General features: G+C 39.5%; 1 protein-coding gene and 1 pseudogene across 3 annotated transcripts; one reads left to right on the forward strand and one right to left on the reverse strand.

The window, feature by feature from the left end:
* Positions 1-1163: 1163 nt before the first annotated feature.
* Positions 1164-4008, forward strand: LOC149827233 (receptor protein kinase-like protein ZAR1 pseudogene; annotated as a pseudogene). Its single transcript, XR_016434662.1, has 2 exons — positions 1164-2622; positions 2991-4008. The product of XR_016434662.1 is annotated as a receptor protein kinase-like protein ZAR1 pseudogene (transcript).
* Positions 4009-9489: 5481 nt separating this feature from the next.
* On the reverse strand, positions 9490-14865 carry LOC149827234 (Ribosomal protein S24/S35). Of its 2 annotated transcripts, none has more exons than XM_090020266.1 (4): positions 14598-14865; positions 12932-13327; positions 10238-10649; positions 9490-9847 (listed from the first exon to the last, which is right to left on the reverse strand). In XM_090020266.1, exons 1-4 carry the CDS (start codon positions 14854-14856, stop codon positions 9643-9645), a joined length of 1272 nt encoding a protein of 423 aa, XP_089876392.1. In that variant the 5' UTR covers positions 14857-14865; the 3' UTR covers positions 9490-9642. The 2 variants fall into 2 exon arrangements, with proteins under 2 accessions (XP_089876392.1, XP_089876393.1); XM_090020267.1 differs by having other exon boundaries at positions 12932-13382; positions 14598-14749.
* Between the last annotated feature and the right edge of the window lie 7760 nt (positions 14866-22625).

The raw sequence follows: 22625 nt of genomic DNA on the forward strand, positions 1-22625 counted from the left end.
GTCATCAAAATCTCAAGGATCCAGACTCGTAGGGTCTCCCTGATCCCCATTGATGAGCCGACTCCTTTAGTCGTCAAATTGGACTCTACAGAAGCATGCTACTCTGTGAAAGTTTGGCGATTGTTTAGCAGTGACTTCTTGTGAAACTTTTCCAAAAAAAGTTTATACATAAAACAAGAGAAATAAAAAAGACACTGCTACCAATTTATTTTTTAATGTCATAAATGTCTAGAGAGAGAATATTTGAGAAAGAAAACAATAAAATCTACAACCAACCATCAAATAAAATATTGAACGGAACCAATTTGAACAAAAATCCCTCTGCATGTGGGAATAGGGAAAAGTCCAAATCAACTTGTACCCACCAAAATTATGAGCCTAGTAATATAGGAACAGGGGCAGTTAGGTCATTTTTCTGAACCCACTAAATGGTTGGGACATTCATACTCTGCAGTCTTTTGTAGACCCTCAGACTTCTGCGGCAGTTGGCAGATGGACCATTGTTTGGTGGTTTGGGGGAGGGAGAAAACCGGGACTATAAAGCTTTGAGGAAAGGGGAGTAGTTTGGTTGATAAAGATTAGGGATATAATTATCAGCTGGAAAAACACGCTTTGTCACCTGGCCTTTCAATCAATTAAACAAACGGAATAAAGAGAGGAGGGAAATTAATCAAAATTTGGAATGAGATGTAAAGGCAGCCTTTTTCCCTGAGTGGGGTTCTCTCAGAATCTGGCAAACGGTTAGTTCTGTCTTCCAAAGACAACCCCCCTCTCTCTCTCTCTTCACCATTAGCAAATCTCAGGGTGGATGGTGTGGCCTCTTATACGGTTATATGCTCTTGTTCTAGCAGAAAGAAGGTCTCTCTCTCTCTCTCTCTACATTAGCAAATATCAGGGTATGCAGTGTGATCTCTCTCTCTCTCTCTCTCTCTCTGTTGTGTATGTGTGTGCGTGCACACTGCAAAAGGGCCTTAAAGTTTCATCTTTAGTATTTGGACTTCTTCGTAGAGAAGTTCAAACTCCAAGGAATTGAGAAGCCATATAGCGTTTTCTCTCTATAGCAACTGAGGGAGGTCTTCATTGTTCTTCTTCATTTTCACAAGTTGGGGTTTTATCATCGAGGGTTTATACGGTGAGGAGATTGGTAGGTGGAGATTTGAGACATGGTGAGTGTGTTTATCTCGGTGGTTCTCTTCTTGAGCTATAGTGGCTCTGTTCTGTGCTTAAATGAAGAAGGGTTGGCCCTTTTGGCATTCAAAAACACCATTAATGATGACCCACAGAACGCTACCAGCAATTGGGATTCATCCCAAGAGACTCCATGCTCATGGAATGGTGTGACATGCAGAGAAGAAAGAGTGGTCTCTCTCAGCATACCCAAGAAGCAGCTCCTGGGTTCTTTGCCATCCACTCTGGGCTCTCTAAGCTTCCTTAGACATATCAATCTAAGGAATAACAGACTGTATGGAAGTCTGCCACCAGAATTGTTTCATATCGTGAGTCTTCAAAGTCTGGTTTTGTATGGAAATAATTTATCTGGACCGCTTCCTTCACAGATTGGAGAACTAAGGTACCTTCAGTCCCTAGATTTATCAGAGAATTTATTGAGTGGTTCTATTCCTCCTTTACTGAACTGTACTAGATTGAAGTCTTTGGTTCTTGGGCACAACAATTTCAGTGGAGTTCTTCCTCATGGGTTTGGTGGTAGCTTCAGTGATTTGGAAGAGCTTGATCTTTCTTATAATGCTTTGGAGGGTCTCATTCCCAGTGAGATTGGCAGTTTGTCTGGCCTTCAAGGGACTGTAGACCTGTCGCATAATCGGTTTTCCGGTTCGATTCCGGCATCGTTAGGGAGCCTTCCTGAGAAGGTTTACATTGATCTTACTTATAACAATCTCAGCGGCCCGATACCGCAGAATGGCGCTCTGGATAACAGGGGACCAACTGCGTTTGTGGGTAACCCAAGCCTCTGTGGTCCTCCATTGAGAAACCCATGCTCTGACACTTCCCCTGGTTCATCGTTGCCAAATTTGCCAAGTAGCTACCCGCCTCCTACATTCTCGGACGTGGTTAACTCGAGCAGTAGGCACAAGAGATTGAGCAAAGGAATCATAGTAGCGATCGCACTGAGTGATGCTATTGGGATCGCATTGATCGGATCGGTGTTTGTGTTTTGCTACTGGAGGATTGTTTCTTGCCGTATGAACGGCGAGCTTTCAAATTCTGAGAAGGGCCATACGGGGAAGAGGGAATGCCTGTGCTTTAGAAAGGATGAATCTGAGACTCACTCTGAGAACATGGAACAGCTTGATTTGGTGCCATTGGACATACATGTTGGGTTTGATCTGGATGAGCTGCTAAGGGCATCTGCATTTGTTCTGGGGAAGAGTGGGATTGGGATAGTCTACAAAGTTGTGCTTGAAAATGGGCTCAACTTCGCAGTAAGAAGATTGGGTGAAGGTGGGTCACAGAGATTTAAAGAGTTTCAGACCGAGGTTGAAGCAATTGGAAGAATACGCCATCTGAACATTGTTACTCTCCGAGCATATTACTGGTCTGCTGATGAAAAACTTCTAATCTATGACTATATACCCAATGGAAGTTTGGCATCTGCAATGCATGGTAAGTACCAAGATTCAAATCACATGGTTGGTAGATTATGATAAGCAGTATTTTTTTTTCTTTTCCCTATTCATAGTCTTTCTTTCATCCAAGTAACCATGAAAAATTCATGTTAAACTATGATGATCAATTATATAACTGTTTTCCTTGTACTCGGAAACCTTTTCTGTTTCTAAAGTTAGCTAAGGTTTAATCAGAAAATAAAATTTTCTTCAAATGATGGTGCTCGTCGTTGAATTTCATGGTTACCTTGGTTCTGATCGGTGAAGTCGTAAAATAGTTTCAATTGAGGACTTGCTGACTTCTTTATCATATTGGTGTTGTTTATTCTTGAATGATCTTAGTTTTTTTTTTGGCTGTAATTGCAGGGAAGAGTGGAGCTCCTTTGTTGTGGGAAGTGAGAATTGGAATTGCCAAGGGGATAGCGAAGGGATTGGCTTACTTGCATGAATACAGCCCAAAGAAATATGTCCATGGTGATCTAAAGCCTACAAACATACTCTTAGGTGTGAACATGGAGCCATATATATCAGATTTTGGCTTGGGACGGCTGGCAAACATAGCAGGTGCAACGCTAGGATCACAATCTAATCGAATTCCAACTGAGAACAAACAACAACAATCATCCGAAGCAGCAGTTAATTTAATGGTCAGTCCTGGATCTTTATATCAAGCACCTGAAGCTCCAAAACTTCTAAAGCCATCACAGAAATGGGATGTTTACTCATATGGGATGATTTTGTTGGAGTTGATCACTGGTAGATCACCCGAAGTTTTGATGGCAACATCGGATACGGATTTAGTAAGGTGGGTTCAGCTGTGTATCGATGAGAAGAAGCCGTTTTCAGATGTTTTGGACACTGTTCTGCTACACGAATTGGAAATGGAGGAGGAAATGATCGGTGTTTTTAAGATTGCATTGGCATGTGTTCACAGCAATCCGGAAAGGAGGCCTTCCATGAGGAATGTTTCTGAATTGTTGGATAGACTGACAAGGACCAGCTAAGAATGCAAAACAAGCAATGATGCTGTATGTATGACTGTTAAACATATTGCAGATTAATCAAACAAGCTCCACAGGCAGACTCCTCCATTTCAGTTCATTGAAGGTGTTATTCCATGCCTGAGCCTTTCATGTCGATGAAAGCTACGGTGTAAAGAGTCCTGTTTTCCTACCTCACTTTTCTCCTGTGTTTTGGTTCCATTTCAACAAAAGCCATCTGTCATGGTCCACCTCTTTCCATATCCTTTTCTTGTCCCTTGGTGATTCAATCTGTTGTAGTTTTGCTATTTTAATAGCAATGAAATATGTGAATTCTGCAATCTGCATTGTCATGGTTCATAGTTACACTTTTTTATGAAGCGCGATGATATTATGCTGGTTCAGTAGAAGACCCACATTGCAACGGTATTATTCATAGTTATATAGAATTTATGAAGGGTAATGATATTATGCTGGATCAAGCAGCCGACTCACATAGCTGGTCTGTCTGTGATTCGTTCATCTCTATAATTGGAGATGAATGGCGAGTCAATGCAGAGGATCATTGTCTAGATATTAGCCACGGTATGTGGCCATCTGTTATACTGAACAAAATCCAATGCTGGAATAAATGTCACTGGTTGTTCCAGCACCATGATCTTATGCTAGATTACAACCATTAAAAAAGATGATTCAAATCAGCAAGTTTTTTAAAGATCTAAGGGAATATATGTGCCCAGTGAGAACCTTGCAGGATTATCATGTTATCTTGAAGATTTCATTGGCCCCATGATTACTGACCCAACTGAGTTTGGTCTTGCCAATTTGCGTATGCTTAATCTACCTGGCCTTTAGGTTGGTAGTTTTTCTGATTTTATAACCAATATCTCTTCAACACTCTTGGTTGAGTCCATACAAGTTGTGTTCTAAACTCTAAAAGATTCCTATTGAGTGAAAAAGCATAGGTTAGAATGGTATTTATTCTACTGTGAGCCAGTGCCATTATTATATGAAATCAAGGTATTGAGAACTCAAAACTTTCTTGGTACCTGCAATGCAATAGTCAACTAGACCATGTTAATATAAGAACATTGGCCATGTGAGCTCTATAAATTTATCAGTATTTTAGGTTTCCAATATTGAGGGAGCCTCTGGAATGGGCTAGAAGAGTCTTTTGTTAGAGAACTAATGACTTGTAAAGATGGGATTTACAGCAGGCACGCTGTTCAAAAAGCTGGTCAAAATGATTTTTTATATAGTCAGTGGTAGCAATCTTTGTGGTGTGTGTAGTGTGTACCTCATGCCAATATGTGCGTATGGATGCTGACCTACATGTGGGTGACATCTTAGTTACTCGATGCAAAGATGTATTTAATCAAGGACAGCCAAATGAGACATATTGCCATGCTGGATCTGGTGCGGCTCAGGAATCACTTGTTGGTCTTTGTGATCTTTGTTTTGTTTTAACTATGGGGACACCACTGGGCCCGAGATGGTCAACGGTCAAGGGGACGCTCTGTGGCGTATCGTGCTGAATTATGTCCTGACTTCTGGTTAGGTGATTGTACTGATTGGAGTCAGTTCGAGTTCAGATCAGCTAAGCCAGATTTTCTTTTTCTTATTAGAAAAACTGCTAAGCAAGAAATGAATATGCCCAGCATGACTAACCAAGCTTCATGCAACTCTATGCTATACATTCGCCAGGGAGGGCCACGCACATATATATACTCATTGGGCCAGTGACATGCAATCCGAGTTTTTGGCTACCTCATTTGGTGGCCAGGCTTGGGCCGATCATGTCTCGACCAAATTGTCATATTTGCAACTCTATTCGGTTGGCTGAACCCACCCTAGAATCATATTGGTTTCCTCAGTCTGTACATGAGTTGGTTCCGGTAAAAGGTTTAATTTCTGTTACTTGGCAACAAAAATAAGGTTCTTGCCATCTTGCTGATTTATCCTTAATGACAGTATATTGTCATAAGACTGCATAGTACCCTGTGCACCCTTTTGAGCCACTTCAATATATTCTCAAGAATAACAAGAGTATGGACAGGAGTGATATAAAAACCATAGGAAAGTACCTTTTGCAGTTGTTCTTTTTATCCCCATGTCTTTCACCCATTTGAGCCATGTGGTGCTCCACACAAATGAACTAAGCCAAGAGAGTAAGATGCATCAGTGGTGGTCCTAGCTATATCTCTCATCCCTGACAGGATCTTTATTTGACGTGGCCTTAGACATGCTCTAGCTTAATGGGATTCTCAAACTCAATCTCAGTCAGAAAGCAACCAGGTCCCAAAAATTCATCACAAGCTAGTCCATGATGGTTGGCATGGTTGAAAAGACAGCCCAATGGAGGCTGAATGATAGATCCAATTGGCTTAGTTCATGATGCATCTCATTGTATTCGATACAAATCATCCAACTTTGGGTGATCTATACTAAGTAATTTTCCCTTTCTACAAACAGTTTTTATTGTTCCCAGTTTTAAAGTTTGAACGTGATTAAGTAAATGTCACCTCTTCAACTTGGACTTGATTAGATTTGGATTGTTACTTTGTTTAGTCATCTATATCAGTTTAACATGCCCAAGGTGCTTAAATGACGGAATGAGATTATTAGCGATACTAAAAATAACATTCTAGTCTTGCATTATACATTTTTGATATGCAGGTTGGGAGATAATGGGAGCGTATAGGGTGAAGGATAGACCGTCTAATTGGGTTTTTCTTTTGTTCTGATGCTGTGAATGGTTTAGTCCCCTTAAATTAATGAGAGGAGGGAAGCTTTAGTTCCCGGAGAGAGAGAGAGAGAGAGAGAGAGAGAGAGAGAGAGAGAGAGAGAGAGAGAGAGAGAGAGAGAGAGAGAGAGAGAGTACTAGGTTTCAAATCCCAGTTCTCTTGGTTAAAGATAGTGTAACCCACCAGGATGGACTCAAACCTGCCCAAATAGCAAAGCACTCAGGTTTAGGTTAGTTGAAAAATGGAACCCCCAAACCCGACACACATGATTCAGAAGGTATTTAGGATGTATTCTTTTACACAAAAATATACAGCAAAAACACTCTGGTCAGCTGGGACACCATTTTATTTTGGTCGAGGTAGGGTCTACCTGAATAACATTTGGCTGGGGTCTGGTTCATGTTTAGCATTTTTTATGCCCATACCCATATACCCGGGTTTGAGTCAGGTCATGTACCCGTGATAAACCCAACCCATTGACAGACATTACTGCAACTCTACTATTCCAGCTATGAACTTTGCTTTGTATATTAGGTAATGATAATTGCCACATGAGACTGTATTATACATGCTTTATATAAAAACAGAGCCATCCATAACCCCATTTCCATTCTCATCTCAAATGGAGATCTCATGGATCTTTTTGAAAGGGCAGGTGGGGGCCACAAAGGTCCAAACCACCTTAGCTTGGGCCATCGATGTCTTGAGATGACTGACATGGTAGATAGGTCCTATAGAATGCCTTTATGCTTTTGCAGTGGAAAAGATGAAGATAAAAAGATGATATGGTGATGAGTCTCATGACTCATGATCAAACTCCAAGAGCTTCTCTAGAGTGATTTGAAGGGACAAAGCATGACAATATGCAACAAAATGTTTGCATGGCGAGGCGTCTTTTTCCTTTGTTCTCTCGTGTACCGTCGGCTCCATGACCAGATGAGGCCATTGAGATAGGGCTAAAGTTGGTAGGGTTACCCTATAAGAGGATCCAAAATTTGAACACATTAGTCAAGGAATGCAATTCCCCAACAACCTATCCAGCACATGTGATCCAACAAACCAAACAAACCCATGATTGAGAGAGAGAAGATAAAAAAGTACATATCCTTACTGGCTGACATGATCGGGTCCACCTAAGAGTACGTTTGGTCATCACGTGAAAACAGTGACCAGTTCATAAACTGGCTTCTTCATTAGTGGAGTTCATGAACTTTGTCATGCTGGACGGAAGTATAATACCACTGGAATGTCTGGATTCCATAAAATCTTGTTCATGACAGGTGACACCCAAACGGGAACTAGCCATTTTGGATTGTGTGAAGAAGAAATACTCACAGCAATGAAAAAGAATAAGAGAATGAGGTTGCATGGTAATGAAGGCACATTCAAGTTCCAAAGGTGCATGGATTGCATTGCAACAAAATGTACTGCTATGAAAGCATATTCATAGTTCCAAAGGTGCATGGATATCATTCCAACCTCACCTGTGAATCTACAGTAACATTTTCTAAAAGAAGAAAACGCCAACACTCATATGGTATGGAGAGAACAAAGCAAATTGCGTCTCATCTATCTGTCATTGTTGTAATACGGAATCAAAGCATGATTGATAACCCTATGCACCTTTAGTACAATGCTCGATCACATGCATGCTTCTATCCCTCAAACAAAATTCCTTGCTGTTTCCAATATATAGTTGAAAAAAAGGAAAACTGAGAACACAGAACCCAATTCATTGAGCACAAAAATACTTTGAATATGGGGCCAAGAGATCCAAGTGGAAAAAAAAATCAGCATTTTGAGATCTGAGGATCTCAATCACAGCCTGTGTGCCTGTCTCCAAGTGGTTGTCCCATAGCATTACCTGCAAAGTTGAGCGCATCCATCTTTGAGAAATCAGTTATAGTGCACATGGAACTGATGTAACATTGAGTTAGCTGGGCTGCAATTGGATCGGATATGGTCAGATATCCAATCCGACTCCAACATGTTATTTCCTGATTTCGATCCTTCAAGTAAAATCAGAATATTTATTCGGATATGTTCAATCGGATTACTTTCAGATTTGGATCAGTATTTTGAATTCGGACAAAGAATTGATCCCAGTTAAAATCTGTCCTGGTTGCATTTTTTATATGCAAATACCATGGTTTTGTTTAATTTTTTTTTTTTGGATTCAGTATTATCAGATTTAATATCATCTCATCAGATCTGATTTGGATCTGGACAGATCCAGCCTGCACTCGACCCTATTATACCTAGAGGTGTCAACAGGTCGGGTTTGATTTGGACCCTGCTAGAACCAAACCTAGATCTGATGTGAGATGGTGGTACCAGGTCTAGACCCAGGTCCAATCAGACCTACCATAAGAGAAACCATACTGGATCCTATAAGGATTACATGAACCAGACCTGGTAAAATAATATTTTTGTATCCTTTTTACATTGAAAAAAATTGCGGATCTTAGTCAGAACTCGGGTTCGGCTCAGGTCTGGTGTGAAATTTTACAAACCATACCCAGCTCCATATATTAAAAGGACCCTTTGAGTCTGACTCGAATTCCAATTAGACCTCCTTGTTTATCACCAAACCCTGACCCTATAGGGTTTTGGTATGGGTCAGGTCCAGGTCCAACCCAATCCGTTGACACCCCTAATTGCACCCAAGATCCTGTCGAGGAGAGGGATTGGCGTGCGTTGTGTGGGAGAAGCACATGTATTGGGGTTAACTAGGTCCATGGAGGTCAGACCCGGATCTGGAGCTAGCCACATGGATAGCACAAGTTCTTGGGGTAAACTTGGTCCATGCACACAATCATTTCCCTGAATTAAACCCAGTCAACTTAAGCCTGTCCAATAGCCGAGTCAACCCACCCCTGACTCAGGCTCAACCAGAATCTGACTTGGTGAAAAATTAATCACCAATAGTTCCCTACTTTGAAAGACTTCACATTATATGCAGCGTCCGCTGCATGGCATTTCTTGAGATGGATGGTCAGCAGTAGTTAAGCTGCATGCTCGCAGCACTGCTGAATAAAACATGGCCTCTAGTCAGACTTCCTGCTCAAATTGACCACCTATGAAAAGCAAAGAAAGCATGTTTGACAAGCATTCAAGTTTCTGTCCACAACAAGAGAGTGAAAGGGCTCAAAACTAAAAGCTTTTGACTTGCCATTATATGGTTTAGCATACAGCACAGTTTGATATCGAACCAAGCGAATTTTGCAACTTCTTCCCATACAGGTAACTGTTTTACACCTCTGCCAGCTGAACGTTACACATAATAAAAAGACATTAAGATGGTGAAACTGGAAGAGTTCCTCTGATGGATGCGGTATGGTTTCTTAACCTCTGCATAAACTCAGGATTAGCTCTAAGGCGTTCTTTGACATAGCCGGTACGAGCCTCAGCTACAAGTTTATCAGCCTTCTCTGCATCATCTATCAGAGCATATAGAGTCCTCAGACAGTCCTTTCGGTTCTCTTCCCGATGTTCAAACCTTTATGAAGAAAAAGTGAAATTGTTATGGTGCTCTTATCTATTGCAGCCATAATGCTGTTATATGCAGACTGGAAAAGAAGTAAAAAAAAAAAAAATGACGCTGATGACAGACAGTAAGGCATGCAAAGGCCTGTATTACTAGGGTTTTAGAAGGAAAAATGATGGGGGAGTTTTTTCTAATTAGCTATAGGCTATAGCAAATAACATCATCAATGTCATCCAAGATGTAATTTTATGATTCTAAAAGGCAGAAAATGCATAGCGGGAATACGTTCAATAAGTTTCTTAGATGAACATGTCGCAGTGTGGCAGGTTTTAAGATAGCAGAAAGTCTAAACATGCTGAATAGCAAAACAGGTACAACATTTCCATTTCTGTGCATCAATACCTTTCACTGGTTATTGTAAGCTCATCTCTCCCAGAGTGATATCGCTTGCCAACAACCTCTCTTAATCGACGATAAGCATATTTTGAAAGGCCCAGCTCTTTCACAGTGACAGAGAGCTTCACCTTACGATTTTTGGGGTGGTATGCATCTCCTCCAGGACCAAAAACTACACGAGTTTCCCACCTCAAAACAGGGCCTTCACCAGGTGGGTCATCCAGGGATTTTGTCCTGTCAGATTCTTTTCCAACATCTTCAGGGGGCTTCTCAGCTGCCATCATATCAGCACATTCTTGGACAATTTTGTCCTCAAACTCTTTGAACATTTCATAAGCTACAACAGGTTCTACTTCTCCTCGTTCACACATATCACAAAGCTCTTCGTATTTAGCCTCCACTTTTTTCTTTATCACATCTGAAAAGAATTTATTTTTAACATATGAAATGAAGGAATGATAATTGATATCAAATGGCCATTAGCAGTTTCCAAATATCCAAACAAACAGTAATAATGGAAGATGAGAAGAGGGAAGGGAGTTGGAGGTGGGATTGTATTGGTGTTGGTGTGCAAAAAAGGCTCAGACGCCTGTGCCATTTCCAAGTTATCCATAGTTGTTGACTGAATAAAAATGAGCTTTCCTTTCTTGTTTATAGTATCCACTAAACAATGCATGAGAGGCAACAATGGTGCATCATGTGCTGGTCAATCTTAAAGCATTAACAAGTGGAAACAAACCTTGGACTTCTAAAAGCAAATAAGCACAAATCAATTCTCATGCATACAGCACTATACTGCAAAAAATAATTGAATGGAGATATAATTTTTCTATGACAGAAATTTCCAGCCAGCTGTACAACATAGCTCCCCTCCTCAGTGATAAAGAACACCTGTTGCTTGCATTGAAAGCAAACAACAAGAGGGAAGAAAGAAGTCACTATTACCCTATCTCATCAAAGATCCCAGGTGAAGCCTTTTCTGCTCTCATCAGACATGATGGCCTTAAAGCCTTGAGCAAGATCCAGGCACTGTAATTAGATCAAGAGCACTATGTTTTCAGTGATAAAACAACAAAAAGAAAGTTAACTCGTGTTGGATTGGCTCAAACTCGCATAATATGTGTTAGAGTGACTTCACTACCCCTCTATAAAGAACAAATAAGGTTGTCATTTGGAATGTTATGGTTGATTGAAAGTTGCCTTATCTAGATCAACTGACAGATCCGACCACGTATCATCTTCTCTGTTAAAAGCCTAGCTACCAGATGAGAAGCAAAGACATCTAATCTGTTGTTTCCTTATTTTACTCTCTCATCTGTGGCAACACTGAGAAACATCATAAAAAAAATCTTCGAGATGTTTCTCCCAAATTCAGCCTGTTCATTATGAAATGAATTCTCCAAGTATCAGAACTATCTATACGTCTATATCTTGTTGCTAAGCATCATCTCAAACTCAGAAATACTGAAAAATAGAAAAATATTATACTTTTAGAGAAAAGAACATAAATACTGTCACAAAGACCAATGAATCAAGGAATAAAACAGACTGCAATACTTCATAAAATCTAGCTATTACAAGCCCTTTTTTTTGTCCATTTTGTTGAAAAGAAGTCATTAGGGTTCCTTGTTCTCTACGCAAAAACCGTGAGTACCTCATACAATAAAGAATACGTTCAATACTTTGAAAATATATTGATAACAGGAAAAAATTTTCATATCCTTTTTGTTACTTATTTCTTTTTGCTATAATAGAAAGATTTATCAAATAGTTTTCCAAGCAAAATGATTATTTTCAAATCGACCCAAGTGATCTACTCACTATAAAGTTGACTTCACATGGTGAATCACTGAATGTGTAATAATATATGAAACATAAAACTGCACATGTGAACAACTAAATGTGTCTCATGTAATGGTGGAAGCAACTAAACTTTTCATATCTTTGCCAAGTGAATCAAATTTAGCACACTAGTCAAAGCATGCAACAGGCAAGGTAGGCATATTCAAGATATCTATTAGAAAAGGATTGACTATCAACCTGGGATTTAGTCTAGAAACTGAAAAAGGAGTAACACATTCAAATACTGGTTTAAAATTAATTGGTGAAAGCTTTTAAAGGACATGATATAAGTTTTACAAAAGCATAACATATGGTGAAAGCATAATCCCTGAACTAAAATATCTTTGCAAAGAATGAACTACTACAAACAGGACAAGGATTAAACGGTTTAAAATATGGCTTCATCACATTACTTGCATGTTGTGATGGATTCATTCATCACTATTATTGGTCTACTTCTTTATTTTTTCCCCAAAATTTTGGATGCAAATGAAACAGTCATTCCATATACGAAAATGTTCACACCACTTGCAAGATGGTTTATGTATGAGATGATTTGAGAAAACCAAGAAGATAACTTAAAATTAATATACACCATCAAATTGCAAGACAATGCATAAGACCACCAACTACTGAACACAGCATTATCAGTTCTGAACTCCCACAGTTCATGGCTGATAGTGCAACAAGCATCACAACCATAAGATGAATAAATCATTGGTATTTGGTATGGTGATCCAGGAAACTGTAAAAAAATACAAATAGCATTCTCCAGGGTCTTGATATGAATGCTTAGCCCAGGAAAAACAAAAAGAGGTTACCCCCCAAGAAAAAGGGAGTGAAACAAACACAAGTTACCTGGAAGGAGTTTATCCCAATTCAACATGTCCTCCAGAATCTCTTCACATTTTCCTGTATCCTGAAGAAACCCTTTCTCTGTCGCCTCTTTTATCATCTCATCATACTTCTCACTTGACATATTGAAGAACTCATCCTTCATCAATTTCTTCTCCACATACTGCCTAGCATTGTAAAGATTATCAATTTCCTCATCTGTCTCATGGAGCTCCTCAAAATCAGACTCGAATTCCTGATCACGGACATCATCAAGGGGCTTGAATCTCAATTCATCGATCAACTCATCATCAGATTCTTCATGCTTTCCTGATAGTTTTCGGGCAAGAATTGCTTCCATGATAGAACCAAGTGCTTCCTCGTCCCCCTTGAAATACTTCCAGATTCTGCGACTAAGCTCTACAAAGTAACAAAAAGTTATGCTCCAACCCAAAACTCTGAGCAGTCTCCAATTCTTTCATTGAAACAACCAATTAGATAATCTAGAAACATCAATTAACTAAGCAATATAACCATATTCAGATTCAAACTCATTCTGAATTTCCAAAACTTTTCCAATCTCACAAAGACTAATATCCACAAAGGCCTAAAATTTCAAAAAATTAAAACCAAATCCAAGCCCTAAAAAGTTTTAAACTGTCGAAGCATCTAATTGTATTTGAAATAGTCAAGGACGGTAGTATCATCAAAGCTTTCAGCCAATTTCAACCCTAGAAACGTAAAAAAAAAGCAACAGAAAGCATATAAAATTTGTGTCAATTAATCTCCATAGAAAGTAATTGTTTCCAAGCATTCAAAAGAATATTTAACACGAGAATTAAAAAAAAATCACCGATGCTTATAAATTTACAATGTTGTTAACCATTTAAACAAATTTAAAGCGGCATAAAATTAAAAAAAAAGTTAAAAACCAACAAAATTTTTTGTCCACTAATCTCCATATAAACTAATAACTTCCAAGTAACGAAAAGAATAACCATCCTACAAATCTCAAATCCTACCATTAAAACTTGTAATGATATGAGTCTTATGAACTTATCAACACTTTAATCAATTTTAACTCCTACGACAAAAAAAAAGCAAACAAAAGAACAATAAAATCAAGAAAAAAGGGCTAATCTTGAAAAATGTGTTAAAACTTCTAAACATTACAAAATAAAAAAGCATAAAATAAAAATTTAAAACCAACTAAAACTTTTAAGCTTTACCATGTACTTAATCTTGTAATCAACCTGAGAAGTCTAGAATGTTCACGAAATCCAGCAAATAGGGAACTTTCAAACTATTTCATAGTTCAAAACTTCAAAATTTGATAGTCGTTGCATACCAGATATAGGCAGAGATCCAAAGCCCCCACCCCCCCATTTAACAAAAATCACAATAAAAAAATCCCATTATGTACAACTAACGTATGTATAATTTAAACTCTTCATTCCGAAAGTCCAAAATTTAATAAAAGCCTTCTACAGCAAATTCAAAGAGCACGACGGAATCAAACCCCGAGATCGTAATAGAAATCAAATCTAATGAAAATGTGCGAAAGAGTTCGCGATTATTCAATCATTCTCCTACGAAAACCCAGATTCAGAATCAGATTCATCGATATAAATCGCAAACGAAGATCGAAAAACTGCGAGGAAGAAAGGGGAGACGCGGATCAGGCTCGTACCTTTGGTGCCGACATCTTCGACCTGGATCGGGGCTAGGGTTTTCTCGGACCCGGCCGGGGCTAGCTCGGTGGTGGTGTCGGGGGGCTCCGGCGGCGGATGGGAGTCGCCGGAGTGGGAGCCGCTATCGGCGGAGAAGAAGCGCCTGGCGGGGGCGGCGACGAGGCCAACGGAAGAGAGGAAAGGATTAGGATTAGGGTTTGAAGGGGAAGAGAGGAGAGAGCGGGCGTAGCGAGGGGCGACCCTGAGGAGGTTGCTCATCGGAGAGGGAGCGAAAGAGGGAAAGCATGGCAGTTGTAGCAGAGGGAAAGGATATAAGAAGGGCTTTTGGTGATCGATGGAGCAAGGTTTCTTTAGTGCACTGGATCAAGCAGCATAGCGCACGACGATGTCGCATCGGCTCACCTTGTGTGCGTGCGTGTGCGTCGGGTCGAAGAAATGAGCCAGGAAGTTCGTGGCTCGGCTCAGGTGGGTTCACAAAGGGCTGGACAAGGACATCCTGTTCTGTTCGGCTGTGTCTTGACTCGGTTTTGGACAGTAACAACTCTTCTTTCTAGCTTTTGCTTCAACCATGTTACTGTCCATGTATCTAGTGTTCATCTTCACAAACGATTTTGACAAAAATATACAATATGGGTCGGAGCATGCATCCACTCAATAATTTTAATAAAATAGATTAAAATGCATTTTTTTTTAAAATAATCTAAAATGTACTTAAGAATAATTAGATTTAACATCATTCACTCAATAAATTTCAAAAAATGAAGATTCAAATACAAATCCTTTAAATTTAAAGCATACTTTAGATTTAACATTATTTTACTCAATAAATTACAAAACTAGAGATTAAAATACAAAATTCTTAAAAATATAAAGCATAATTTTTTTCAGATTTAGCATCATTTCTTCAATAAATTGCAAAAATAAAAATAAAAATACAAAATTCTTAAAATATAAAGCATAAAAAATTTCAGATTTAGCATCGTTCCCTCAATAAATTACAAAAATAAAAATAAAAATAAAAATAAAAGTAAAAATAAAAATAAAAGTAAAAATAAAAATAAAAATAAAAATAAAAAAAATTCCTAAAATCTAAAGCATACCAAAAAAAATTCAGATTTAATAACATTGACATAATAAATTGCAAAAATAAAAATAAAAATAAAAATAAAAATAAAAATAAAAATAAATACAAAATCCTTAAAATTTAAAGCATATTAAAAAAATAAATTTAGCATTATATATTCAATAAATTTAAAAAACAAAATAAAATATAAAAATCCATTGTTTCTGCTCGTACCCAACACCTAACGAGGGGACAGCAACTGGTAGTCTTGTTTCGCCACCACCTTTGGAGCTCCTTAACGAGAAGAGGCTAGGCACCACTCGAGATTCTTGATCCAATCGTCGCTGGCCTCCAATCGGGGGTAGCCCTACCTGATGAAGAGTTCTCAACTGGAGATCTTGTTCCTACCATTGAAGCACCACCGCCGCAACCCTTGGAGCCACCATAACGAGGAGGCACCACCCAAGATTCTTGATCTCATCATCTCTGGCATGCAACCGGGGGTAGGAGGCAACAGAAACGTAGTCATCCTACCATCGGAAGATGATGAAGATGAGCACGAGGATGGAGAGAACTAGAACATGGTCATTTTCACCTTTGAAGAACAAGGATCAAATAGCTTTGTCGAAGGCCAATGAGGCTCCAATTCATAGTGGAAGGATCAAGACACTCATGGTTATTTTGGTTGCTGTCTTCGTCTCTCTCTCTCTCTCTCTCTCTCTCTCTCTCTCTCTCTCTCTCTCTATCTGTGCCATAAATTCTTTAACCATCATCCGATGGTACTTTCATGGCTTTTGGGCAAAGAAAATGAAAGAGAGAGAGAGAGCAACCAAAAGAACTACGAACGTCTTAATCCTCGCTTCTAATCAAAGCCTTATTGTCCTGCGACAGAGCCATTCGATCCTTCTTCCTCAGAGGTCTCCATCCTTGTGCTCATCTTCGTCGTCGTCCGATGGTGGGATGACTGTGATCAAGAATCAGGGTTGGTGGTGCTTGAAAAATTATGCGTCAACTTTCTAAGTTGTCGCATAAACGATCATAAGTCATGTAAGTTGTCTTTTGAAAAACTCAAGCACCATGTAAGTTGTCGCCCAAAAACTCAAGCACCATGCAACTTAATTGTGGCTTGAAAAATTAGGCACTAGGACAAAGAGCAAAAGAAAATTGGTCATGTTTGTGATATTTTATAGGTAAACTGACTATGTTTTGCTATATTTTTATAGTTTCTTGTCATATATGGTATTGTGTTAACAATTTGTTCCATCTATGTCATTTCTCGATTAATATATATTGGGGTTTTCTTAAGTCATTTTTCATAAATAACAACGATCTATATGTTGAAGTCTGAAAATAAAGTTTTATGATGATTGAAAGTCACAATAATGTCCTTATAAATATTGTAAGTTGGATATTTATAAAGTTTGGTTTTCATTATTTGCAAGATTATCTTTAAGGATATGGAATAGAACCTCAAGTTTCTTGTTTTTAAACCCCATTAAAATGAAGCTTGAATTAATGACATCTATGGCACAAGTTAACACACTCCATATATAGGAACATAAGCTTATCCAGGGTACCCCAAACTCCAAAGCAGGTCTTAGACGCACTTGAATCTAACCTAAGCAATCTACTAATTGACCTGCATCTATGGCCTCATAAAAGGCGAGTCTATCATAATCCATTGACACTAGGAATCTTTTAATGAGTTGAGTGAATCGACTTTTATGGTGGATCAGATTCGTACTAGATCCACAAATTTAGTAATGGATGAAAAATCAAATTTAGTAATGGATGAGCCAAAAAGTAGAAAAATACATAAAAATAGAAAAAGAAAATAAGCAGCTTAGATGAATATGAACTTGAAGTGATTTCACATATTCAATGGCTTCATCAAGCATATATCGACGCCATTCCGATCTGAAAAGTCAACTGCTAAAATTTTAACTAATAAATTGAAATGGATTAATATATTGCAAGACTAAGAGGTAGAAAAGTAAAAGCAAACATGACCTTATTCGAGAGTGCTTGCAGCATTCTGAATAATTAGGGGTGTCAACGGGTTGGATCTGGTTCGGACTCAGATGAGATTGGATTTGAGGTGCCAATACGAGTCTAATTTCAGGTTCAATCAGATCCACCATAATAGAAACCATACCTGGGTCCTATAAGGATTACGTGAACCAGACCCAAACCATACCTAGTAAAATACTAAAATTTTAAATCTTTTTTACAGTAAAATTTTGTGGATCTTAATGAAAACTCATGTCAGACCCAGGTTTGGTATGAAATTTCAAAAACCATACCCGTGGACTCTTTGATTCCGACCCCGATTCTAATCATACCTCCGCTTTAATAACCAATCACCAACCCTATAGGGTTTGGTAGGGGTTGTGTCCGGGTCAAACCTGACCCATTAACAACCCAACTGGCCATCAGGTCAGTCCATTCTGAATAGGGTCCAACAGGCCTGACTAAAATCCAGGCCCGAGAGTACTATTGGGTTTGACCGGGCTCATGTCACGCCGGTAGGGCCCCATTACTATCATGCTGGGTTTGCAAAGAGAAGCTTGGGCCCGATTCAGATTGGGCCAGGTACCAATGGCCACCATTAATTCTGATTGGTCACCCTAATTGTGATTTTCTGGTTCCCTTAGAGCATGTTTGATTGTGTGTCCTGTGCATCGCTTGAGACACCGCAGATGCTGGTCACACGCCTGCCAAAGCAGGTTATATGTTCTCCCCCCCCGAACAGGGCAGTTAGCTACATCTCATGTTCGGGGGTCCCAAAGAGCACCACGTATGTAAGCATGTGCGTCTCGTATCCCCATGTTTGTCAGCATTAATTAGCGTTGGAGTTTGATGCGATTGCAAAGACTTAAGTACCCTCTCCTCCATTGGTGCAAAAAAAAATGACGATTCTTGAAAAGGAGTGGTTGTAAAGACTTAAGTGCCCCGAAGATGATTATTTAAGACCCAGCCTCTGCACTGCAGGATTATCCGAGAAAGAAATCTCCCCTGGAGGAGGCCATGAACATCAACCCTCTCACTCTCTCTCTCCCCCTTCTATTTCTGCTTTTGTGCACATCCATTAGAAGATCATACATTGCTCCATCAAGCACCGACTGACCTGCACATTGACTGTTGTGGAGCCTGATTCAAAGTTTTTACCCTTACAGGAGGAGGGTTTGGGGGTTCATCCCAGCGTGGGTAGCATCATTCAACTCTCACTCTCTCTCTCTCCTTCTATTTCTGCTTCTGTGCATATCCATTAGAAGATCATACATTGCTCCATCAAGCACCGACTGACCTGCACATTGACTGTTGTGGAGCCTGATTCAGAGTTTTTACCCTTACAGGAGGAGGGTTTGGGGGCTCATCCCAGCGTGGGTAGCATCATTTAACTAAATGAGTTGTAAATCCTGATTCAGAGTTTTTACCCTTACAGGAGAGGGGTCTGGGGGCTCCTCCCAGCGTGGGTAGCATCATTCAACTTAAAGAGTTGTGGAGTCTGATTTAGAGTTTTTACCCTTACAGAAAGGGGGGTCTGAGAGCTCCTCCCAGTGTGGGTAGCATCATTCAACTTGAAGAGTTATGGAGTCTGATTCAGAGCTTTTACCGTTACAGAAGGGGGGTCTGAGGGCTCCTCCCAGCGTGTTCATGGCCTTTTGCCCTTACAGGAGGGGGGTCCGGGGGCTCATCAACCCTCTCACTCTCTCTCTCCCTTCTATTTCTGCTTCTGTGCACATCCATCAGAAGATCCTACATTGCTCCATCAAGCACCGACTAACCTGCACATTGACTGTTGTGGGTCCTTACTGATGAGCTGCCTCTAAATTTATTCGACTCTGGGTTCTTACTGCACTTGAAGTTGAGTCGTTGTATTTTTTGTTGTTTGGTGGGTGGTGAGGCCCTCCTCTACTCTCTCAAGACTCTTAACTTGGGCAATCTTTCTTTTGATGATTGTGGTTGTAATGTATTGTTGAAGTTAAAATGGGGAATGAAATGACAATAGAAATCGCTGAAAATTTACAGAAATAAACTAGACTCAATAACAAAGACACCACTTTTTACGGATTTGGAATATGACTTCCGGTTAGGGAGATATGACATTGACAAGTTGGTCCTAATTCGGGTAGCAATTTACAGCGATTTGCTTACTGAATAATACTACAAATCGCTATAGCGATTTGCGGAAGACACTACAAATCACTATAGCGATTTGCGGAAGAATCTACAAATCGCTATAACGATTTGCATAAGAATCTACAAATCGCTATAACGATTTGCATCAAATCGCTATAGCGATTTCCGGAAGACACTACAAATCGCTATAGCGATAGCGATTTGTAGTGTCTTCCGTAAATCACTATAGCGATTTGTAGTGTCTTCTGCAAATCACTATAGCATTTCGTTGGAGACCCGAAAATACTACAAATTGTTGTAGGAAAGCCCGATAATACTACAAATCATTGTTGGAAGGCCCAAAAAAAATTTGCAGAAGAGAGAGAAGGGAGAAAGAGTGAGAGGGTTGGTGTTCATGGCCTTCTCCAGGAGGAACCCTTTACCTCCCTTGATTTCTTCTCTAGAGAGAGAGAGGGTTTTACAGTGTTTTACGAAGAAGGAAGAAGAAGAAGATGGCGATGGAGCAATGTAGGATCGTCTGTTGGATGTGCACAGAAGTAGAGAGAGAAGGAAGAGAGTGTGAGAGAGTTGATGTTCATGGCCTTCTCCAGGAAGAACTCTTTGTTTCCCTTGATTTCTTCTCTAGAGAGAGAGGGTTTTACAGTGTTTTACGAAGAAAGAAGAAAAAGACTTTGAAGAGTCAACATCATCCTCGACTTTCTGGATAAAGGACATGTTTGTCATTTTTTTGAACATAAAAAGAAGAAGACTTTGAAGAGTCAGCATCATCCTCGACTTTCTGGATGGAGGACATGTTTATCCTTTTTTTGAACTGTTTGTTTTTTCTTTTTTGAATGAAGGGCATTTTTGTCATTTTCTCAAACCATCACTTTATGAAAAGAATAGCAAGAAAGGGTACTTAAGTCTTTGCAAAAACACCAGAGTCCGATGCAAAGTTATGTCAACATACACGGGAATACGAGCCTCATGTGCTTGTATACGTGGTGCTCATTCAAAGCCCCGAACACGGACGTGGGATTCAGTGAATCATCAAACAACGAATGTGCAAAAATGTTATTTTTTTGTACCGATCTCCTGGAATGGTGGGGACAGTACACATTTTAAAATACAAAAAAAATGTCTAGGATAAACTGGAGAGTGTGTCCTAAACAAGAACACTGTCTTGTTTGTCCTGTGCAAGTAGTTCTGTTCTAACCTAAATAGGGAGTCAAACACCCTCTTATGTTTCTGTTGAGAAACAAATCCAACCAACCTCCAACTTGGGATGTGCTTGCAGTTGGCGTGTCAACTGATCAGGTTTGGTTCAGACCCAAGTGGAACCATACCTGACCCCAATTTTTGGGTATGGTATCAAGTCCAGACCCGAGTCTAATCAGACCAGCCATAAGAGAAACTTTACCCAAACCTGATAAGAACTTCATGAACCAGACCTGGTCTATACCCTGTAAAATACTAATTTATATCATTTTTACATTGAAAAATTGTAGGTCTCAATGGGAACTCGGGTCAGGCTTGGGTCTGGCATAAAATTTGACAAACTATACCAGAATCCATGTATTAATCACTTCAGGTCGAAACTTGGGTCATAATCAGGTCTTCTTATTTATCACTATACCTGGACCCCCTAGGGTTTGGTGTAGGCCAGGTCCAGGTAAACCTGACCCGTTGACACCCCTAGTTTGCATGCTAAAGAAACTTGAGGGTTTTGACAGAAAAACATGAAAAACATGAAAAACTCATGTTTTTGCAACCCCCATGATGGCAACACAAACACAAGGATTTTGAGAGAAATATGAGCGAGCTCAATAGTCCATGTCACTTTGACCAAACAGTCAAGAGGCAGGTCATAGATACAATCGACTGAATTCCACTTAAAATGAGGTCAAATCAAATTTATGAGCCATCTTATGAACGCAGGTGACAAATAGGTTTACAAGACGGCCGATGGCGTGATTGCGAGATAGCTTCGAGATTTTACTGTTGCTGTTTGCAGTTCGTGTCCTGAATATCCTTTTTAGTTTTGCATTTTTGTATAAAGGTCTCCTGGGGGAAACCCCAATTTTGTATAAACTTGAAGTTTACCTCTAATACATATGACTTTCTAAATGTTTTGAGAAGTTGCTTCTACTAAGAGTGGTGGTTTTAACGCTAACACGCCCAAGGTTGCCAACTTGCCTTTCTTTAAAAAAAAATCATTTTCGCTGATTCATTAAAACAAAAATTCTAAAAATAAAAGATTTTTTAGTCTTTTCAAAGGCTTACAAGTCTCAAATTTTGAGACGTTATACCAGTCATAAGAGAAACTATACCCAAACCCGATAAGAACTTCATGAACCAAAACTGGCTATACCCGATAAAATACTATTTTTTATCATTTTTACATTTAAAAAATTGTAGGTCATGATTGGAACTCGAATGGTCTGGCATAAAATTTCACAAACTATACCGGAATACATGTATTAATCAAACCTTCATGTCCGAACTTGGGTCGTAATCAGGTCTTCTTATTTATCACTATACCTGGGTCCTATAGGGTTTGGTATAGGCCGGGTCTAGGTAAACCCGACCCGTTGACACCCCAAGTTTGCATGCTGCAGAAACTTGAGGGTTTTGACTCGTGTTTTTGCAACCCCCATGGTGGCAACACAAACACAAGGATTTTGAGAGAAATAGGACCGAGCGCACAAAAGTCCATGTCACTTGACCAAACAGTCAAGAGGCAGGTCATAGATACAATCGACTGAATTCCACTTAAAATGAGGTCAGATCAAATTTATGAGCCCCATTAAGGGTCTTTCCCTCTTGACTCCCTCATATCATA

The sequence above is a fragment of the Nuphar pumila genome, chromosome 10, assembly GCF_984573655.1.
Source record: "Nuphar pumila chromosome 10, dmNupPumi1.hap1.1, whole genome shotgun sequence".
In the NCBI taxonomy this organism is placed as follows: Eukaryota; Viridiplantae; Streptophyta; class Magnoliopsida; order Nymphaeales; family Nymphaeaceae; genus Nuphar; species Nuphar pumila.

Excerpts from the sequence above, each read along its gene's own strand:
- LOC149827234 (XM_090020266.1), bottom strand. The coding sequence starts at position 14,856 with ATGAGCAACCTCCTCAGGGTCGCCCCTCGCTACGCCCGCTCTCTCCTC. Across the intron at positions 13,328-14,597 it reads CGAAGATGTCGGCACCAAAG|AGCTTAGTCGCAGAATCTGG; the intron begins GTACGAGCCTGA and ends GTTACTTTGTAG. Across the intron at positions 10,650-12,931 it reads TTGGGATAAACTCCTTCCAG|ATGTGATAAAGAAAAAAGTG; the intron begins GTAACTTGTGTT and ends AATTCTTTTCAG.